The following is an 18591-nucleotide window of genomic DNA, read 5'->3' as shown; positions in this document are numbered from 1 at the left end:
ACAACATCAAACAAAATTGTGTTAAAGTGGTAAATATTTTTTTTGTGTAATATATAGCATCTAATTCCAAAATAATGCTAGCTTCTAAGGTTATTTTGTCAGTTAGAGTTGTAACACACAAATTCCTAAATTTTAAAATACCTAGGTATTTTCAGACTCATCAAGGACATAAAAATTGTGAAAATTTCCCTAAAGTTGAAAGACATTCGTTATTTTTTAGAAAAATTATTAAATAAACAAAAGATAAGGTGGGTGTTATAAAATTATTTAAAGTAAACAAAAGAAAAAAATATGTGTGTACGTAAATAATACTTACGGAAAAAAGAAGAAAAGAAATGTGGTGGTTAATAATAAAATCCAAGCGAAAGTCGCAGGAATGTAACGTGTCTTAACATCGCATTTGGGCATATTGTGGCTGCTGTTGTTTCAGTAACTCCCTCTGCTTCAGCTGACTCCTTAAGTCTCGTTGGAGGACAATTTTCACAATGGATGATGGCAATGATGAGTATGATGATGGAGTGGTTATAAATTTATAGTAATCCAAGGTTGTTAGTTGTTGTTCCTTTTTTTTCTATTGTATTGTTGTAGTATTTCGTTGAAGGTTAAAAACAGGTGCACATAGAGGACCAAATAAGGAATGTGCAATGGAAAGAGTCAAGTAACGCGTTTTACAAGATGAATATAAAAAAAGTTGTCTAAACAAGAACTTCTTTGGCGAATTTTTATGGCAGACACAATGGAGCTCAAACCATCCAATAATGTACAACACGGTATATTAAAAAAAAAGGAAGAATTGCCTGAGACACCAGACAACAATAACAACGACCACGATAACAACGACAACAACAACAACAAATGAGAATGATGTGTAGAGGTAATACGTATAAAGAAAAATAAATTACAAGAAAAGAACAAGAAGACTAAAATGGATGACTAGAAGTAGGATGTTTTGGAGGAAAAATAGCGTATTACAAGGGAAAACCAACAGCAGACAAGTTTTTTCCTCTCAACACTTTTGTTCGAACACTATTTCGTGATTAATTCTTTTTTATTTTTGTTTTAATTTCATACACAATTTTTCACACATTAATTTCCATTTTTTTATTGTTCGTTCTATTTCTTTTGTATTTATTTGCACTTTTTCCCTTAAGATGCCGTAAGAAAATTTCGCTTTTCTTTAATTTCCTTCTCTTGTTGTTGATTTTGTTGCTTCCACTACACCACACAAGATAATTCAATTCAATTATGAAAACATTTTTCGCTTTCTTACAAAAGCAAAGAAAAAATGTAAACAATTTGTTTGTTTTTCTTTTACTTTTATTTTCTGTTTTGTTTAATTAAAAAAATATCTCAGCATGCAATTTTTTGCGTTAAAATTTTTGCTTAAAAAAACAATAAAACCCGATAATTTTTTTTGTATTTCTTTTAATATTTTTACACCGATTTTCGCACTTCAATGAACTTAAAGAAGAGTGTAGTGTGCAGAAGGCAGCAAGCAAAAAATAAAACTTGACAATTGGAATTTCTTTTTTCTCCGTGTTTCTCTTTTGCTAACGTTGTGTTGTTGTACAATATCTATTGAATTTCCACATTTTTTATTATTGCATTAATTGAGCAGCCTTAGCTGACATTTGAATAGATTTTCTATAATAATTTTCTTTTATTAATTATTCTTTATTTTTTCTCTTATGTGCTTTGCTTTTGGTATTTTTTTTCTTTTTTCTCCTTACACACCACCTTTTTTTACACAAACATACACACAGTTAATTTTTTTCTTTGCCTTCAAAGGGCCCCGATTTTTTGGCTTTTGCTAGGGATTTTTATGTTTTAAGTTTTGCAATATTTTTCTTTATATTTAAAGTATTGTAATTCACTTTTTCTTAATTTATTTATTAATTTGTTTAATAGTATTTCAACATTATTTCATCCGCTACACTGTGATCCATGATTCGTTCGTTCGCTCGGCCAAATTCGATTTTACGTTTTGTTGTTTGGTAATCAGTGATAGCCACTTAGCGATTTTATTTACAATGGTAGCGATTTTTAAACCATTTAGCTGGATATAGCATTTCATGAGGAATTTAGCGATTTTTGCTAGATGAAATGTAAAATATAAGGGGGCTCACAATAAATGAAATTGATGCAAATCACAGATTACACAGATTTGAATCAGCTGGTTCCAGTAAAATGCTAATAGAAAATAAACAAAAGAAAATATCAAAATGGTTGTGGTTTTGAAAGAAAGACAAATATATAACACACTCGTTGCCTATTGAGAATTGCATTTTTTTCTCTCGCTCTGCAAACTACAACCATTGAAATGTGGTTTTAGATTCTAAAATTTAGAACGTCAAAATAATCATACGGTTCAATATAACTTTTTGAGAACTGTCATTTGTTTCATATCTGTGTAATATGTGCCGCAAATAATAATAAATATGTGCAACACATAAATAAAATGTATTTATTTTAAATTGGCTTTTTCGGTTCTTAGAATATTCCAGGCTCTTGGAAACAGAAATGCGTTTCCAAAGTTACTCGATGTGATTTCGGAAAACTTCAAAAAAGTTTGTGGAAGCAAGGTGAATTCATATAAGGAGGTGACAGTTCAACAAAAACCACAATTGGTCCTAAATTGAATAATTGAATAGTGGTTGTTTAACAATATATGTATTTGTTTCCACTTTAAAGGCTGGATTAACTGAAGGTTGATGGAATATAACCGTAACGTTAGACTTTAGTGGGATTATAGATCAATAAAAATGTGTAACACGAATTTGACATAAAAATCTAAACAAATTATTTTTTAGCGTTTTAAAAAAATATGTTTCAATTTAACTGCTTTTAAAAATCACGTTAAAACGTAAGCGAATTCTTTTTTTAACAGGTTCAGACGTTACATTTTATCGCCAGAACTGCTCTAGCCTAGGTCCACTTCTTTACCACTACAAAAACGAACAGCTGTTCCGTTAAGGATACATTACATTACGTCAGCTAACCTATACGGAAAGCCTAAACACGCTTCATATAATCAGAGTAGTAGCAGCCAACTTCAACGCATGTGTTTGGGCCTTTAAATAAAGAAAAAAATTCTGCGATTTTTATCATTTATTGTTAGCAGGGGATTCTGTCAAATGTTATCACCACAGGTCGAAAAGTATGTAACAGTGTTGTCAAACGTATACATATTGTAATAGATTAATATAACAGGGTGTGTCATGAAACACTAAAAAGAAAGCGATTTATCTTATTTGATTTTGTTTTTCTTTATCATATCAAATGCCAGTTGGTACGCAATTCGAATTGCATTTTTGGATAATTAAAAAAAACTGTACATATCCAAAATAATCACAATTTGTCAGGTAGCCAACTACCTAAATATAAACTAAATCAGTAAAAATGTTTAATAGTAGAAGTTCAAGAAACTTGAAAATAGACACTCAACTGCAAGGGGTCTTTCACACTAGGTTGCGCTAGTCTGTTTTTCATTTTCAAAAACATGAATGAAAAAACAATCCAACTTGCCGTGTATAAGAAAGTCTGTACTCAAATTTGAAAAACTAGTTCTTCTTAACCCGACCTTACCTCTGCCAATTGCAAAGACAAAAATTGCGGAGTAGACTTGCGAACATATAGACACCCTGTCTATACCTGATACATTTTTATCATGATAAACATCAAGATAAAAAATTATCAGGTATAGTCCCATTTTTTAATATTATTGCTAGTGCTTTTGCTCAAACAACTTTGTCTTGACAACAAACGTCAATAATTGTTATGATAAATATTTGTCAAGCATAGACAGGGGCTAAAAGTAATTTAAAATTTGTTTGTTACTTTTTGTATGGGTTGTTATAACAAAGAATTTTGGTCCTAAGACAGAGCAGGCTTAATTATAAGACAGTTATTAACACCAAAACTCTGGGGTGTATCGGGCAACGGCTTAGCTAAAATCACTTTTTCTGTACATCAAAATTTTCTGAAATACTGTCATAAATTCAAAAATTCATTTTAGGTTCACAATGTTAATAAACAGTACGTTATATATCATAAAAGCTATTTTGAAGCACTATTCAATGGTAGCCATAGATCAGATAATTTTCTAAATATGTGAGAAATTTAGTATTATATATACTGACTTTAAATTCCTATAACTCCTAAACTAAGAGAGTGCAGGCAAGCATTTTAACGTTTTTGTGCTTGATTATAAGAGAGCTGTAAGCACCAAAAAAATGATTAAAATACTTTTGCCCTCGCTAAAATTCATTTAAAAATCGCTAGATATGAGGGGAAAATCACTACATCTTTAACACTGGCAACCAAAAAAACTTTTATTGTTAAGAACCTGTACAGAAAGTTTTAGCATTCGCTATTAAAATCAACAAAATACGTAAAGCCAGCTTTATTTTATAAAAGTTATACGTAATATTTTTAAACGTTTAGTCAATTTATCTTCATATTAGTAAGATAAAATAGAATAAAATATACCTACCCTTTAAACTATATTTTGAGGTAAATTTTCTGTAAATGGTACCTTAAAATGTATTTGTAAACAGCTGTCAGTATAAATGGTGCGGCCATTTTTTACAATATTTTTTTTTCTGCTACAGCAATGCAAATCGTATGGTGGTGTTTACAAGTGTGAAGAAAAAAAACGAAATAAAATAAACAATTTCAGCAAGTTAGAGTTGAGATATTAATAAGAGTTTTAGTGAAGCAAAGGAAGAGGCCTTTGGCAATAATTGAGATACAATGTCACGCAGTGTTAGAGCTGAGACACGCAGTCGGGCCAAAGATGATATCAAACGTGTTATGCAGGCGGTGGATAAACCCAGGCATTGGGAAAAGAAATGGGTAACCATTAATGACACCACAATGAAAATCTTCAAATGGGTGCCCATATCAAGTAATGATAAAAAGAAATTAAGTTCCTTGTGCAAACAGTCCGACAAAGAAAACTCGCAGAAAGGCACTCCTACACCACCTCAAATAACACCCAGTTATGGTCTAACAGCCGAAGACTCAAATACCTGTGAGTGTGCAAGCCGGGAATAGCCATGGCAAAAGAAAACAAATGTTGGATGACAAACATTTTACCTTGACTATTTATCTTTTTGTGACAATTTAGAAATTTACAAATATTTGTTCTAATTTTTTTAGGTTTTTCCGTTGTCAGTGATTCGCAAGGTGCCGACTTCGTTAGCAGTATGCCATTCTCAGAAGATTCAAATTCTCAGGGTAGCGACGGTCCTGTCAAACGTTTAAAACAGGGCGATTAATTAAACCTCCATTTTACTCAACTCTAATCCACTAGCATCTACCTACGTACTCATCAATGCATTCAATCACCTCAAAAATAGAAGTAAACAATTTTAAATGAATTCCTAAATACCAAAACGGAGAGAAGAATCCATTTATGTATTACAAAAAGGTGGCGCTATTATCATTCATATCTATTCTTTAAATTCACCCAAACACTTAAGCAATGTTAATGTATGTATTATTAAAAATAGTTGAAAAAAGCTTAAATACAAGAATTTTTTATTTTAAAATAACTGCCATTAAGAAAAGGATAAAGAACAACCAACCATTTTACAACTCGTACAATATTTTTTTTTGTATAAAAGTGATTAGAATCATACATATTTTGTAAAGTTTATTTCCGTCTATACATTACATATTTTTTTTTTTTTAATTTCAATACCTTATATATCATAACATAGTTAATAAGCTTCTTTATTATTACTGTTCTTCCCACTATTTAAATATTTATCTTGTCTCTTTTTATCCCCCTTAAATCTTTTATTGTATGAAATTTACTTTTAATTATTAGTTTTTAAGTTTATTGCTTGTTTTCTTTATATTTTTTTTATACAATTTAATTTATTTTTTCTAACAAAACAAAATAAACTCTAACATTGTAAATCTTTTGAATAAAAGAGAATAAAATTTGATTTAAATTAATGCATATACGTATTTACTTCCAATTAACTTTTTAACTTTTTGTAATAAAAGTAAATTTAAAGCAAGTTGAAAAAAAAATATTAAACGTTCCTTTCTTTTTTGCTAAAAATCAAGAGTTTTCATATTCATACGTTGATTGTAATTAGCATTTGAAGTCCTACTACACAGCATTGGAGCACCCATGAAGGGGCTTTAATGATAATTTACAGTCCTTCATAAACATCAATGATCCAGAATAAGCCACAAAGTTTGTACATATTCAATTTTCTAATGGTGTACATATATATGTACATATTTAGATATATGTATGAGTGCATTAAACCTACTCACAGAAAATATGCCTTGGATTGTTTTATGATAATTTTCATACTATTATGGGTCTAATGATAACCATTCATGAACTGGGCCATTAAAATAAAAATCGTAGTCGTTTTGCTTTCTCCTCATTTTAATTCTTTATGTTTTTAAATATTTTACTGACATGGTATCCCTTTAAATATTTTGTAGAAATAAATCCCACAAAAATGTAAAGCAAGCTTTTCTTTTTATGTCAAATTATATATAAACAAATTTCAAATAAGAATAAACAGAATAATTGTGTTTCAAACTAAAAAAAAAACAAATACGAATATAATTTGAATTAAAGGTAAGAATTACTTTAAATATGTGAAAATATAATTGCAAAAGGATTAATTATTTTGTTTTTTCATATATTTTCAACCAAAGTATAACAAGTAGTCCAACTCTTTGACAGCAGTACCTAACTCTAAACATGTGTTAGTGAAAAAGTACCTAACTCTAAACATGTGTTAGTAACAAAAATGTACATGTGTTGGTGCCTTTTCAATTTTCACCAGACCTACAGAGTTCTATAAAATTGTGTTAAGTTTCAATTTGTTTGATTTTCAATACCAAAAATTGAAACTCTGTTCTATAATTGAAATTCTACCACAAATAAAATTAAGTGTCAAAAATTAAAAAAAATAAATTTTTTCATTTGTTCAAAATAAACGCTTTTTGGAAATAAATGTGTGCTGCAACTGTTTAAAAAATTAACAAAATATTGTATAAAAGTGTAATAACGTGGTTCGGCCTTTATTTAGCCGGAAATAGTAGTTAAAATTTCAAGTATTTTGATGTGTTTAATTCTCTCACAAGGGTGATGAATTCACACGCTACACGTATATGTGAGAGAGTAATTTTAAAAAAATTGAGAGTTGGACTACTTGGTATACTTTGTTTTCAACCAAAGTATACCAAGTAGTCCAACTCTCAATTTTTTTAAAATTACTCTCTCACATATACGTGTAGCGTGTGAATTCATCACCCTTGTGAGAGAATTAAACACATCAAAATACTTGAAATTTTAACTACTATTTCCGGCTAAATAAAGGCCGAACCACGTTATTACACTTTTATACAATATTTTGTTAATTTTTTAAACAGTTGCAGCACACATTTATTTCCAAAAAGCGTTTATTTTGAACAAATGAAAAAATTTATTTTTTTTAATTTTTGACACTTAATTTTATTTGTGGTAGAATTTCAATTATAGAACAGAGTTTCAATTTTTGGTATTGAAAATCAAACAAATTGAAACTTAACACAATTTTATAGAACTCTGTAGGTCTGGTGAAAATTGAAAAGGCACCAACACATGTACATTTTTGTTACTAACACATGTTTAGAGTTAGGTACTTTTTCACTAACACATGTTTAGAGTTAGGTACTGCTGTCAAAGAGTTGGACTACTTGTTATACTTTGTTTTCAACAAATGTTCAAGAACAAATAAGAGAACTAAAAAAAAAAACAGAATTGTGCTTCAAAAAACAAAACTGAAGGAAACTATGATGAATTCAAAAGAACACAATATGATGCCAATAATTAGCAAACCCTTTGGCGAAGATACAATCGTAAGTCCATCGTCTTCCAAAAATCAGGGAAAAAAGACGAACATTATAACGCTTTTAGCTGTAGTTGTGGGTTGTGTATCTTCAAAATTCCTGCATGTTCTTAACATATTTTTAGGTTGGTTGCTGCCAGAAATCATAGCCAAGCGTGACAATCTCATGGGCAGACAAAGACTTGGGGAATATATTATTTTAGATGGCAACGATCTTTTAGGAGTCCGTTTGAAATTATTTATATTGCCGCAGTTAATAGCCTATAATTTGCTATATGGAGTATTTTATGTTTTAAAATTTACAATACAAATCCTATTGGCAAGTGTTCCTGATGGATTTATAGATATTAACAATTTGATTTATAGATATTAAAATTTTTCTTTTACGTTGTTGTGTTCGTTACAAAATTATTTCGTATTTTGTAATATTCCTCTCTATTCTGTAAAACAAAAATGATTTGAAAAATTTTTCTTGAATTTATTTCAATCGTTTTTGCTTTAAAAAATAGATGGGAATAAATTTGTTTTGTGGAATATTTTTTATTGTTTCTGTTAATAATATTTGTTGTTTTGTTTGTTGCAAAATTATTTCGTATTTTGTAATATTCCTCTCTATTCTATAAAACAAAAATGATTTAAATTGATTTGAATTTGAAAAATGTTATGGAATTTTATTCATTCATATACATATTTAGTCGTTTTTTTTAAAAAAAAATAGATGGGAATAAATTCTTTTTGTGGAATATTTTTTCATGTTTATTTTTCTAAATAAAATTGTTATTTTTATAAAATTAAAAAAAAAATGTCCTAATTTTATTGCACGAAGGGTAGAGTACAATATATGTATATATAGTTGTGTCATCTGATGTTACCTTCATTTTTCGATTACAAATTTTTCGCATACAAATTACAAAGAATTTGAAATCAAAAGAAAATATACCTTTTAAAAACGGTGGTTTATTTATATTAAATAAAAAGTATTGAAAATATGTCATATAGGCATTTAAACGGCTTTGTACAAAATGTGGTCCCAATGTGCAAAAATCCAAAAATTAGTCATTTCTAAGATATTTTTGTACATTTTTTTTTAATTATAGGATTTTGCTTTTAAAAATTTTAATTTTTACCAATTATCTATTTACTGATGGCATTAAAAAATTTTATTTCTGAATTTTCCTGCATTCATCATTGATTGGTATTCATAAAAATTGTATCCTAATGTACTCAATATATCATTTCCCACATATTCATACAAAATTTGTTTTATAAATTTTGTTAAATTAAAAATTCTATGAATAAGGCCTTTTGTCTTTAGTTTTGACGAATTATGCATTCGATAAAAACTGTTGCACTATAAATAATAAAATATTATGTTCCCGACATTTAAATGCACGAATTTAAAATCTACATATATTATTTATGAATTTAAGAAACTTTTACTACAAATTTTAATTTGCATATAAGATAGATACGCTGAACATAAACCTAGAAAGTTTTTAAATTGCACGTTTTAGTTTTCAATACTTTTAAACTTTCAGATTGCTTGTAGATTCTATTTTTTTAGTAGTCTTGCATTAACGGAAAAATTCAAATTGCCCACCCAGTTCCTTGCAGAAAAATACTTATTAATTTTATTATTTTGGAATATGTAATTGTTTGTGAAAATTTAGCATATGTCCACAGAAAAGTTCTGACAATGCTGGACTTATCACATTTAACATGGATTCGAGACCTAACCCCGAGAAGTTTTTTTGTGATTGTTTGCATGTTGTTTTAATTCAATGTGATCATACGGGCAATCTGTATTTAATCTAAAATTGTAATTATTTCTTAGCATTATAATTTTTGTTTTTTAATTTAAAAGTCAAACGATAAAAAAATATCATAAGCAAAATTAAAAAAAACTTTTAAACCCTAGATATTTTACAGAAATAAAATTCAAAAAATTGCAAGGCAACCTTTTCGTTTTATGTCAAATCATGTACAAAAAATTTGTTGACAATTGAAATAAAATAATAAAATCGTCAAGGCGTTTATTTACAAAAAATAAAAAGCAAATAATTTTAAACCAAATATATTGCAAAATAAAAAGGAATTTAAAGAAGATAAAAGGTAAGAAAGCAAAAGTTATAGAATAAATCGCACTTGATCAACAAGAGGGTATTAACTCAAAATTTTAAAATGTTCAGTAGAGGATAAAAACTGTTTGTGGTTACATTTTAATAGAATTTGAAAATCTGAATACATCATAGTATGTAAATTCCATTTAAAAATATAATTACATTGTTTTTCTTTTAAATTTCACCAATTATTGCAAAAAAAAATCTGTTTTTTGAGTTAATACCATTTTTCTGAAAAAATGTGAACAATTTTATTATAAAAAGAGTCACATTTCGAATTAAAATCATAAAGTAAAACAAATTTTATCAACAAAACAGTATCAACTCAAAATACAACCAAATATAAATAAAACAATTTGATTATTTTTAACTGGAATAAAGGCTCAACTCAAAATAATACCTTTTTGATGACAATATACAACGTATTTCTATTTCAACTTTTGTATTAACTCAAAATAATACCTTTTTGTTGTAGAAAAGTAGTCACTACATTATCACGAAAATGGTCTCAAATGTTGTTTTCGATATGAAAGAATAATCGGAATACGTTGAAATTTTTACAGTAGATAGATATTGATGTTGTTAGTTGATTTCTTGAAAAAAGTGAAATTTTCAAAATTTTGAGTTAATACCCTCTTGTTGATCAAGTGCGAAATGTGAAATTATATAAAATTAATTTGTAATTTTGCACAATTTTAGCAAATAAAATGATAGAAAATCAAATGAACAAAAGTCCGATGAAAGTTGAGGGCGAATTTGAAAAGGAATTACTAGTAAGTCCATCAACATTGAAGTCGCCAAACAGTGAAAGAAATCTTAACATTGTAATGGTTATAGCGTTCATACTTGGTCATGTAGTGTCCAAGTCGCTTTTTTTTCTACAACTATTTTTAGATTGGTTGCTGCCGAAAATTATAGAGGAACGAAATAAGAAAATGGACAATATTACTATTTGGGAGTTCCTCAATTTTGATGACAGGGACCTTATCGCGGTACGATCGAAATTATCTATATTGCCATTATTAATCGGATACAATTATGTGTATGGAGTTATATATATTTTGCGCCTTATCGTACGAGTATTATTGTCAACAGCTCCCCTGAATTACATTTAAATTGTTAATTTTTGTTATAATAACTGTTAATTGTTATGTAATTTTTTTGTATTTTCGCCTATGTTCTGTAAAATGAAAAAGTTTGTCATAGAATTTATCTGTTTTCCATTAATTTGAGGATACTTTAAGTTCCATTTCAAACATTTTGGTTTTATAGAACATAGAAAGATTAATTTGTTATTTTTTGTTAAAATGATTGTTAATAGCTAAATTTGTAGTATTTTTTTAGTCTTTGTTCTGTAAATGAAAATGTTTGAAAGATAATTTTTATATTTTTCATTAATTTAAAGATACACAAATTCTATTTCATACATTTTTGTTTTATAGAACAGAGAATGATAACTTTTTGAAATATGTATATTTTTATCCTTTTATAATTTGTTTTTAATAAATTTGTTTTATATAAAACCTAAAAATAATGTTTTTGTTATTTTATTGGCAAAAAAGTAATTATTGTTTTGTGACATAGAACTTTCTTTCTGAATTATTTCAACTGACACTTAGCGCCATTATTACAACTTATATTTATGTTCGTAATAGTAAAAGTTAACTTTAAGGGTACCTTTTCCTATTACTTAAAGTTACCTTTTACTATTACGAACTTTAAGGCAAGTTGTAATAATGACCCTTAGAATGTTTAGCTACAAGATTCTTTACACAGATTATTACAGATATGAAACAAATGACAGTTGTCAAAAAAGTTTTCAATGGTTGTGATTTGCAGAGCGAGAGAAAAATTATAATTTCAATATGAAACTAGTGTGAAATATATTTGTCCCTCTCTTTAAACCACAACCATTTTGACATTTTCTTTTGTTATTTTTCTTCTGAAACCAGCTGATTCATATCCGTATAATTTGTGATTCGTTACATCTATACAAACAAAATATGTCATTATAAAAAGTTTATTTTTTTGCTGATATAAGTTATAGAATTTTATGATTTCGTTCCGAAAAAATCGATGCCATTCTACATGATATTTAGACGTTTGAGAAAAACATTTTCATTGTACAATAAATCCACCACCTAGTAATAAACGTTTCATCTACACAAATTATATTATTTTAGTTAGTCCCCTTTTACAATGCAGAAGACGAAGTTTGTGGGCGAGGGGTTGAAGAGGTAGAGTGTGTATTACACAGGTTTAGGTTAGTTCAAAAGAGAATGAGAAAAATGTCTGCCTTGTAAAAGGGAACTAAACAACTTACGAACTCCTACTATGTTAAATCTGGAAAACATGCGTCGCACAGTGCTTTGTCCCCATATAACGATGGGACAAAAATAGAAGGAGTTGTCGTAGACTTTTGAAATTTGGTGTGCTAATATAAAATACCTAAGTTAAGAAAAATTTTTGGAAAAAATCGGACCAAGGACACGCCTACCTCCCATATATACCAAAAATATAATTTTTAATTTTTGCTACATAATTGATCTAAAGATCATAAAAATCTGCATTTGTTATACGCACTAAGCTTACAATCTTTCTGTTAATTTTTATTGTGATTGCAGCAAGGACTATTGGTCCTCCCATATATCCTTAATTGTAAAAATTCTATATCTTTTGCAAAAATGATCTGATTGTAATGAAACTTGGTATGTTATTTGTATTTACCGAATAATTTTTTGGGTTGAATAAACTTTGTCCGTCCGTCCGCCAGTCTGTCCATGTAAATTTGTTAATCAAGGTATATGTCGCAATTTTAGACATGTTCCAATAATATTCGGTCCACGTCACTTTTTCGACCCAAGGACAAACTTTGCTAATTTTGGTCATAGTCGGTTCATGATTTCACCCAGCCTCCATAAAAATGTCTTCTCGAGCACAGTGGGGAAATGAAAAAAAGTGGAAATAATGTAACAATAATAATAATGTAATTTCTAAACCAACAGTCCGATGTTAATAAAATTCCATGGAGGTATAGCTGAGTTTATGTCTTGAATTTGGCCCCAAAATGGGGTATATCGGGTATATGAAAAATTTAATATGATGCCAAATTTTTGTTCTCGATCTGATTTGAAAGATTTTTATAGGTGTAGAATCTACAAGAAGATTGCTACAAAAAACATTGCATGAACTATATTTTATCTCTTATAGTTGACGAGATGTTCACATTTGAAAATTAAAATTTCAAGTTTTTTTCCTACTTTAGTCTGGATTTTTGCTAATAGTGAATCCAAATTTGAATTACCAACACATATATTAGTAATAGCAAAAAAATAATAATTTTAAAATCTATACTAATTCAAAAGTTATGTACATTTAAATTAAAAATATTTTAAAAAGTAGTTTTTCACGAATTTGTTCGAAAAAAGTACTTACATTAATGTTTAGTTATACAGAAAATAAATACAAAATAATTAATGTGTTTATATTTTTCTCAAAGATAACATTTTGGAAGAATTATAAATGAAAAATAATTTCAAAACTTTTATATCTGCGAGTTGCATAGCCAAATTAACTCTATTCTCATATCTGCTTTTAATAAATTAAAACCATTCTTGTATGACCCAATATTTAAACAAAGTCAAAAACCTAAAAAATACCATTTTTGGGATTTTCGAATTTTTTTTAGAATTGTGGGATTCTCAATAATAATTCACAAGTTTCTTTCATACTTTTGCATTTGCACCAAAAATTTCTAAATAAGTTACAAATTTCGATAAAAACGATTCATAAACAACACTTTTATTGTATTAAAATTTTATAAAAAAATCAGCTACCATTTTTGATTCCCATATTTTTGACAAAAGTCTTCTATCAACTTTTAAATTCTTAAAAATTTAATATATTTTTGAAAAGGAGACACAATTTACTATACGTTGATATACATATATGTATTATGCATATCTTATATTTTCCAAAAGTCTGCAAAATACATAACTCACAGTAATTAACTTCATCTTGTTGTGTTCTCCGATTATTAATGCAGTAGTCGGCAATGCAGTGCACAAAAAAATACTATAAAACGGCAAGATTCTGTAAATTGTAAGATTGTTGTTGAATTTGAATCCATATGTAAATAATCCATAAGTAAAATATTGAGAGAGATGTGTCACAAAAATAGGTGGATATATAAAGTATTACCTCATCTTGCTTAAAATTATATAATATTAGCGCACTCTGGTTAAGATTTAATGCACAATTTGATTTCCATATAATAAATTATGACCATTTCTTTAATTAAATTTAAGATAATATTATTTTATATATCTTGAAACATAACTTTAACATTATTGCTCTATAATACACAAAATTTAAGTAAAAATTGTGAATTTAGACCTATTTTAAAATGCATTTTTTTTAAGTTGTGGCAAAAAGTTAGTACTAATCTAAAAACTAAGAAAAACCGAAATAAAAAAATGTACGATTTTTTTTTTTAAAACATTCCAACAAACTTTTGTAATTTTTGATTTTTTTTAAAAAAATTTATTTTTTTGAGCGGTAAAAAAAATTTTAGTCGAAATTTTTAATAAAAATTTTATTACTGCCGAATTTTAAAAACACTAAAGAACTCAAAAAACAAAAATTTGAAATAATTTTTAGAATAATGAATTTTTGAGAATTATTTTCTTGAAGCAATTCAATTAATATTTGTATTCATTAATTTTTTCTTAAATTTGACTGACTTTAGCTACCTCTGGTGAAGTCTAAGAGAGTCAAATAAAACCAATTCCTACAAATTTATTTAAGCTGTGTTTGTTAGCTATCGATCAACATATATTTTATCATATTGTTACGAAATTGTACTTGAATTCAAATATAACGATTTATAACGATTCAGTTAAAGAACATTGTAGAAATAGAGTTTTCTAGATGGTAATGCAGTGTTATAAATAGTGGCAGAGGTTGAGGTCGTGAGTGAGTTTATCAGAGACGCTTTTCGAATAAAAATCAACTGAGTGTGCTGTGTTTTTTAAGTGAATTCGTGTACATTATAAAGTGTCTGTATTTCTGAGAATTTATAAACGTGTATAAAAAACATTGAGTGACTTTAATTCTGTGGTTGTTGTACATTTTAAATAAATAAAGAGTTGTTACAATTTTTAAACTACTAAACGGCTTTTATTTGCAATCAAAAGTATCCGGTTTATTTAAAGGCAATAAACTAACGTTTTGAAAAGGTTAAAACGTAACAATATTTTGAGAACAAAACTTTTTTTGATTTTTGTCTATGAGACAAAGCACCGTGCGTCGTACGTAGTTCGTTTCGAAAGAGACATTTCACAAATCAGATTGTTTATAAACAAATTTAAACCACATTATTATTATTTTCTCTAAATATGAATATCCTTAGAAGATGTAATGTTAGGCGCACTAATAATTCCTTTAAGAACATATGTACATGAGTCATTCTAAATGATCAAATTGATCTGCTGTGGCTTAAGACCAACTGAATATCTGTTGCTAGACCGAAACAAAATTACAAATATAATGGAATCATTCGATTAGCAACAAGTTTGGTCATTATAACAAATCAGAATATTGCAAATTTAAGAAGAAAACTTATACAAAAATTCACGAAAAATCCCGACAAAAATGTCTTAATAAATATTCCCGGGAAATTTTTCCCGCGTAGGAACCCTACTACTCACAGAAAATATGCCATGGGTTGTTTTACTTTAATTTTCATATTATTTTGGGTCTAATGATAACCATTCATGAACTGGGCCGTTAAAATAAAAATCGTAATCGTTTTTTTTTCTCTTCATTTTAATTCTTTATGGCCCTAACTATGAAAGAAATTTTAAAGTTAATTTTTGTTAAAGTCGATTTTATTTTAAAATAGAACTTTTGTTTTTATTTAAAAAAAGCTTCACAACTTTTTCCAACATATACATACATTCAAATAATTGAAAATATGTTTCAATGAAAGTAAATAAAAAGAAGAAATTTCAAAAAATTATAAAAACAAATTGTACATAAAAGTTGAAAACAAAAAGCTTTTTTTTGAAATAATAAAACAACATTTTAGATTATATTTGAAATTTGTTTTATGGTACGAAATTTTAAATAATAGTCAACTTTATGGACTTAAAATCGGCTGTATGTTTTTAAATATTTTGCTTACATGGTATCCCTTTAAATATTTTGTAAATAATAAATCCCACAAAAATGGAAAGCAAGCTTTTCTTTTTATGTCAAATTATATATAAAAAAATTTCAAATAAGAATAAACAGAATAATTGTGTTTCAAACTAAAAAAAAACAAATACGAATATAATTTGAATTAAAGGTAAGAATTACTTTAAATATGTGAAAATATAATTGCAATAAGATGAATTATTTTGTTTTTTCATATATTTTCAACAAATGTTCAACAAATAAGAAAACTAAAAAAAAAACAGAATTGTGCTTCAAAAAACAAAACTGAAGGAAACTATGATGAATTCAAGAGAACACAATATGATGCCAATAATTAGCAAACCCATTGGCGAAGATACAATCGTAAGTCCATCGTCTTCCAAAAATCAGGGAAAAAAGACGAACATTATAACGCTTTTAGCTGTAGTTGTGGGTTGTGTATCTTCAAAATCCCTGCATGTTCTTAACATATTTTTAGGTTGGTTGCTGCCAGAAATCATAGCCAAGCGTGACAATCTCATGGGCAGACAAAGACTTGGGGAATATATTATTTTAGATGGCAACGATCTCTTAGGAGTCCGTTTGAAATTATTTATATTGCCGCAGTTAATAGCCTATAATTTGCTATATGGAGTATTTTATGTTTTAAAATTTACAATACAAATCCTATTGGCAAGTGTTCCTGATGGATTTATAGATACCTATTAACAATTTGATTTATAGATATTAAAATTTTTCTTTTACGTTGTTGTGTTCGTTACAAAATTATTTCGTATTTTGTAATATTCCTCTCTATTCTGTAAAACAAAAATGATTTGAAAAATTTTTCTTGAATTTATTTCAATCGTTTTTGCTTTAAAAAATAGATGGGAATAAATTTGTTTTGTGGAATATTTTTTATTGTTTCTGTTAATAATATTTGTTGTTTTGTTTGTTGCAAAATTATTTCGTATTTTGTAATATTCCTCTCTATTCTATAAAACAAAAATGATTTAAATTGATTTGAATTTGAAAAATGTTATGGAATTTTATTCATTCATATACATATTTAGTCGTTTTTTCTTTAAAAAATAGATGGGAATAAATTCGTTTTGTGGAATATTTTTTCACGTTTATTTTTCTAAATAAAATTGTTATTTTTATAAAATTAAAAAAAAATGTCCTAATTTTATTGCACGAAGGGTAGAGTACAATATATGTATATATAGTTGTGTCATCTGATGTTACCTTCATTTTTCGATTACAAATTTTTCGCATACAAATTACAAAGAATTTGAAATCAAAAGAAAATATACCTTTTAAAAACGGTGGTTTATTTATATTAAATTAAAAGTATTGAAAATATGTCATATAGGCATTTAAACGGCCTTGTACAAAATGTGGTCCCAATGTGCAAAAATCCAAAAATTAGTCATTTCTAAGATATTTTTGTACATATTTTTTTTAATTATAGGATTTTTCTTTTAAAAAATTAAATTTTTACCAATTATCTATTTACTGATGTCATTAAAAAATTTTATTTCTGAATTTTCCTGCATTCATCATTGATTGGTATTCATAAAAATTGTATCCTAATGTACTCAATATATCATTTCCCACATATTCATACAAAATTTGTTTTATAAATTTTGTTAAATTAAAAATTCTATGAATAAGGCCTTTTGTCTTTAGTTTTGACGAATTATGCATTCGATAAAAACTGTTGCACTATAAATAATAAAATATTATGTTCCCGACATTTAAATGCACGAATTTAAAATCTACATATATTATTTATGAATTTAAGAAACTTTTACTACAAATTTTAATTTGCATATAAGATAGATACGCTGAACATAAACCTAGCAAGTTTTTAAATTGCACGTTTTAGTTTTCAATACTTTTAAACTTTCAGATTGCTTGTAGATTCTATTTTTTTAGTAGTCTTGCATTAACGGAAAAATTCAAATTGCCCACCCAGTTCCTTGCAGAAAAATACCTATTAATTTTATTATTTTGGAATATGTAATTGTTTGTGAAAATTTAGCATATGTCCACAGAAAAGTTCTGACAATGCTGGACTTATCACATTTAACATGGATTCGAGACCTAACCCCGAGAAGTTTTTTTGTGATTGTTTGCATGTTGTTTTAATTCAATGTGATCATACGGGCAATCTGTATTTAATCTAAAATTGTAAATATTTCTTAGCATTATAATTTTTGTTTTTTAATTTAAAAGTCAAACGATAAAAAAATATAAGCAAAATTAAAAAAAAACTTTTAAACCCTAGATATTTTACAGAAATAAAATTCAAAAAATTGCAAGGCAACCTTTTCGTTTTATGTCAAATCATGTACAAAAAATTTGTTGACAATTGAAATAAAATAATAAAATCGTCAAGGCGTTTATTTACAAAAAATAAA

At 27.2% G+C, this 18591-nt stretch overlaps 2 protein-coding genes and 2 long non-coding RNA genes across 5 annotated transcripts in view; 3 read left to right on the top strand and 1 right to left on the bottom strand.

Moving 5' to 3' along the window:
* Window positions 1-2010, bottom strand: part of Zdhhc8 (zinc finger DHHC-type containing 8) — a 174081-nt gene extending 172071 nt beyond the window's left edge. Inside the window, exon 1 of one of the 2 annotated variants that reach the window (XM_065508333.1) lies at window positions 317-2010. In XM_065508333.1, the coding sequence (XP_065364405.1) occupies window positions 317-408 (92 nt within the window). In that variant the 5' untranslated portion in view covers window positions 409-2010. The remainder of the gene's footprint in view (window positions 1-316) is intronic. The other variant, XM_065508334.1, reaches the window with a different exon arrangement.
* Window positions 2011-4597: 2587 nt separating this feature from the next.
* On the top strand, window positions 4598-5537 carry BCL7-like (chromatin remodeling complex subunit BCL7B-like protein). The gene is made up of 2 exons (XM_065507236.1): window positions 4598-5032; window positions 5161-5537. The coding sequence occupies exons 1-2, from the start codon at window positions 4753-4755 to the stop codon at window positions 5277-5279; spliced, it is 399 nt and encodes a 132-aa protein (XP_065363308.1). The 5' UTR covers window positions 4598-4752; the 3' UTR covers window positions 5280-5537.
* Window positions 5538-9875: 4338 nt separating this feature from the next.
* LOC135956329 (uncharacterized) lies at window positions 9876-11306 on the top strand. Its single transcript, XR_010576375.1, has 3 exons — window positions 9876-9980; window positions 10688-10761; window positions 10826-11306. It is a non-coding gene; the product is annotated as an uncharacterized LOC135956329 (long non-coding RNA).
* A 4950-nt stretch (window positions 11307-16256) lies between these two features.
* LOC135956976 (uncharacterized) lies at window positions 16257-16969 on the top strand. The gene is made up of 3 exons (XR_010576393.1): window positions 16257-16337; window positions 16431-16549; window positions 16665-16969. It is a non-coding gene; the product is annotated as an uncharacterized LOC135956976 (long non-coding RNA).
* The last annotated feature ends 1622 nt before the right edge of the window (window positions 16970-18591 follow it).

The sequence above is a fragment of the Calliphora vicina genome, chromosome 4 (assembly GCF_958450345.1).
Source record: "Calliphora vicina chromosome 4, idCalVici1.1, whole genome shotgun sequence".
In the NCBI taxonomy this organism is placed as follows: Eukaryota; Metazoa; Arthropoda; class Insecta; order Diptera; family Calliphoridae; genus Calliphora; species Calliphora vicina.
The sequence above is the reverse complement of the archived record's forward strand: the minus strand, read 5'-3'. Positions and strand labels throughout refer to the sequence as shown.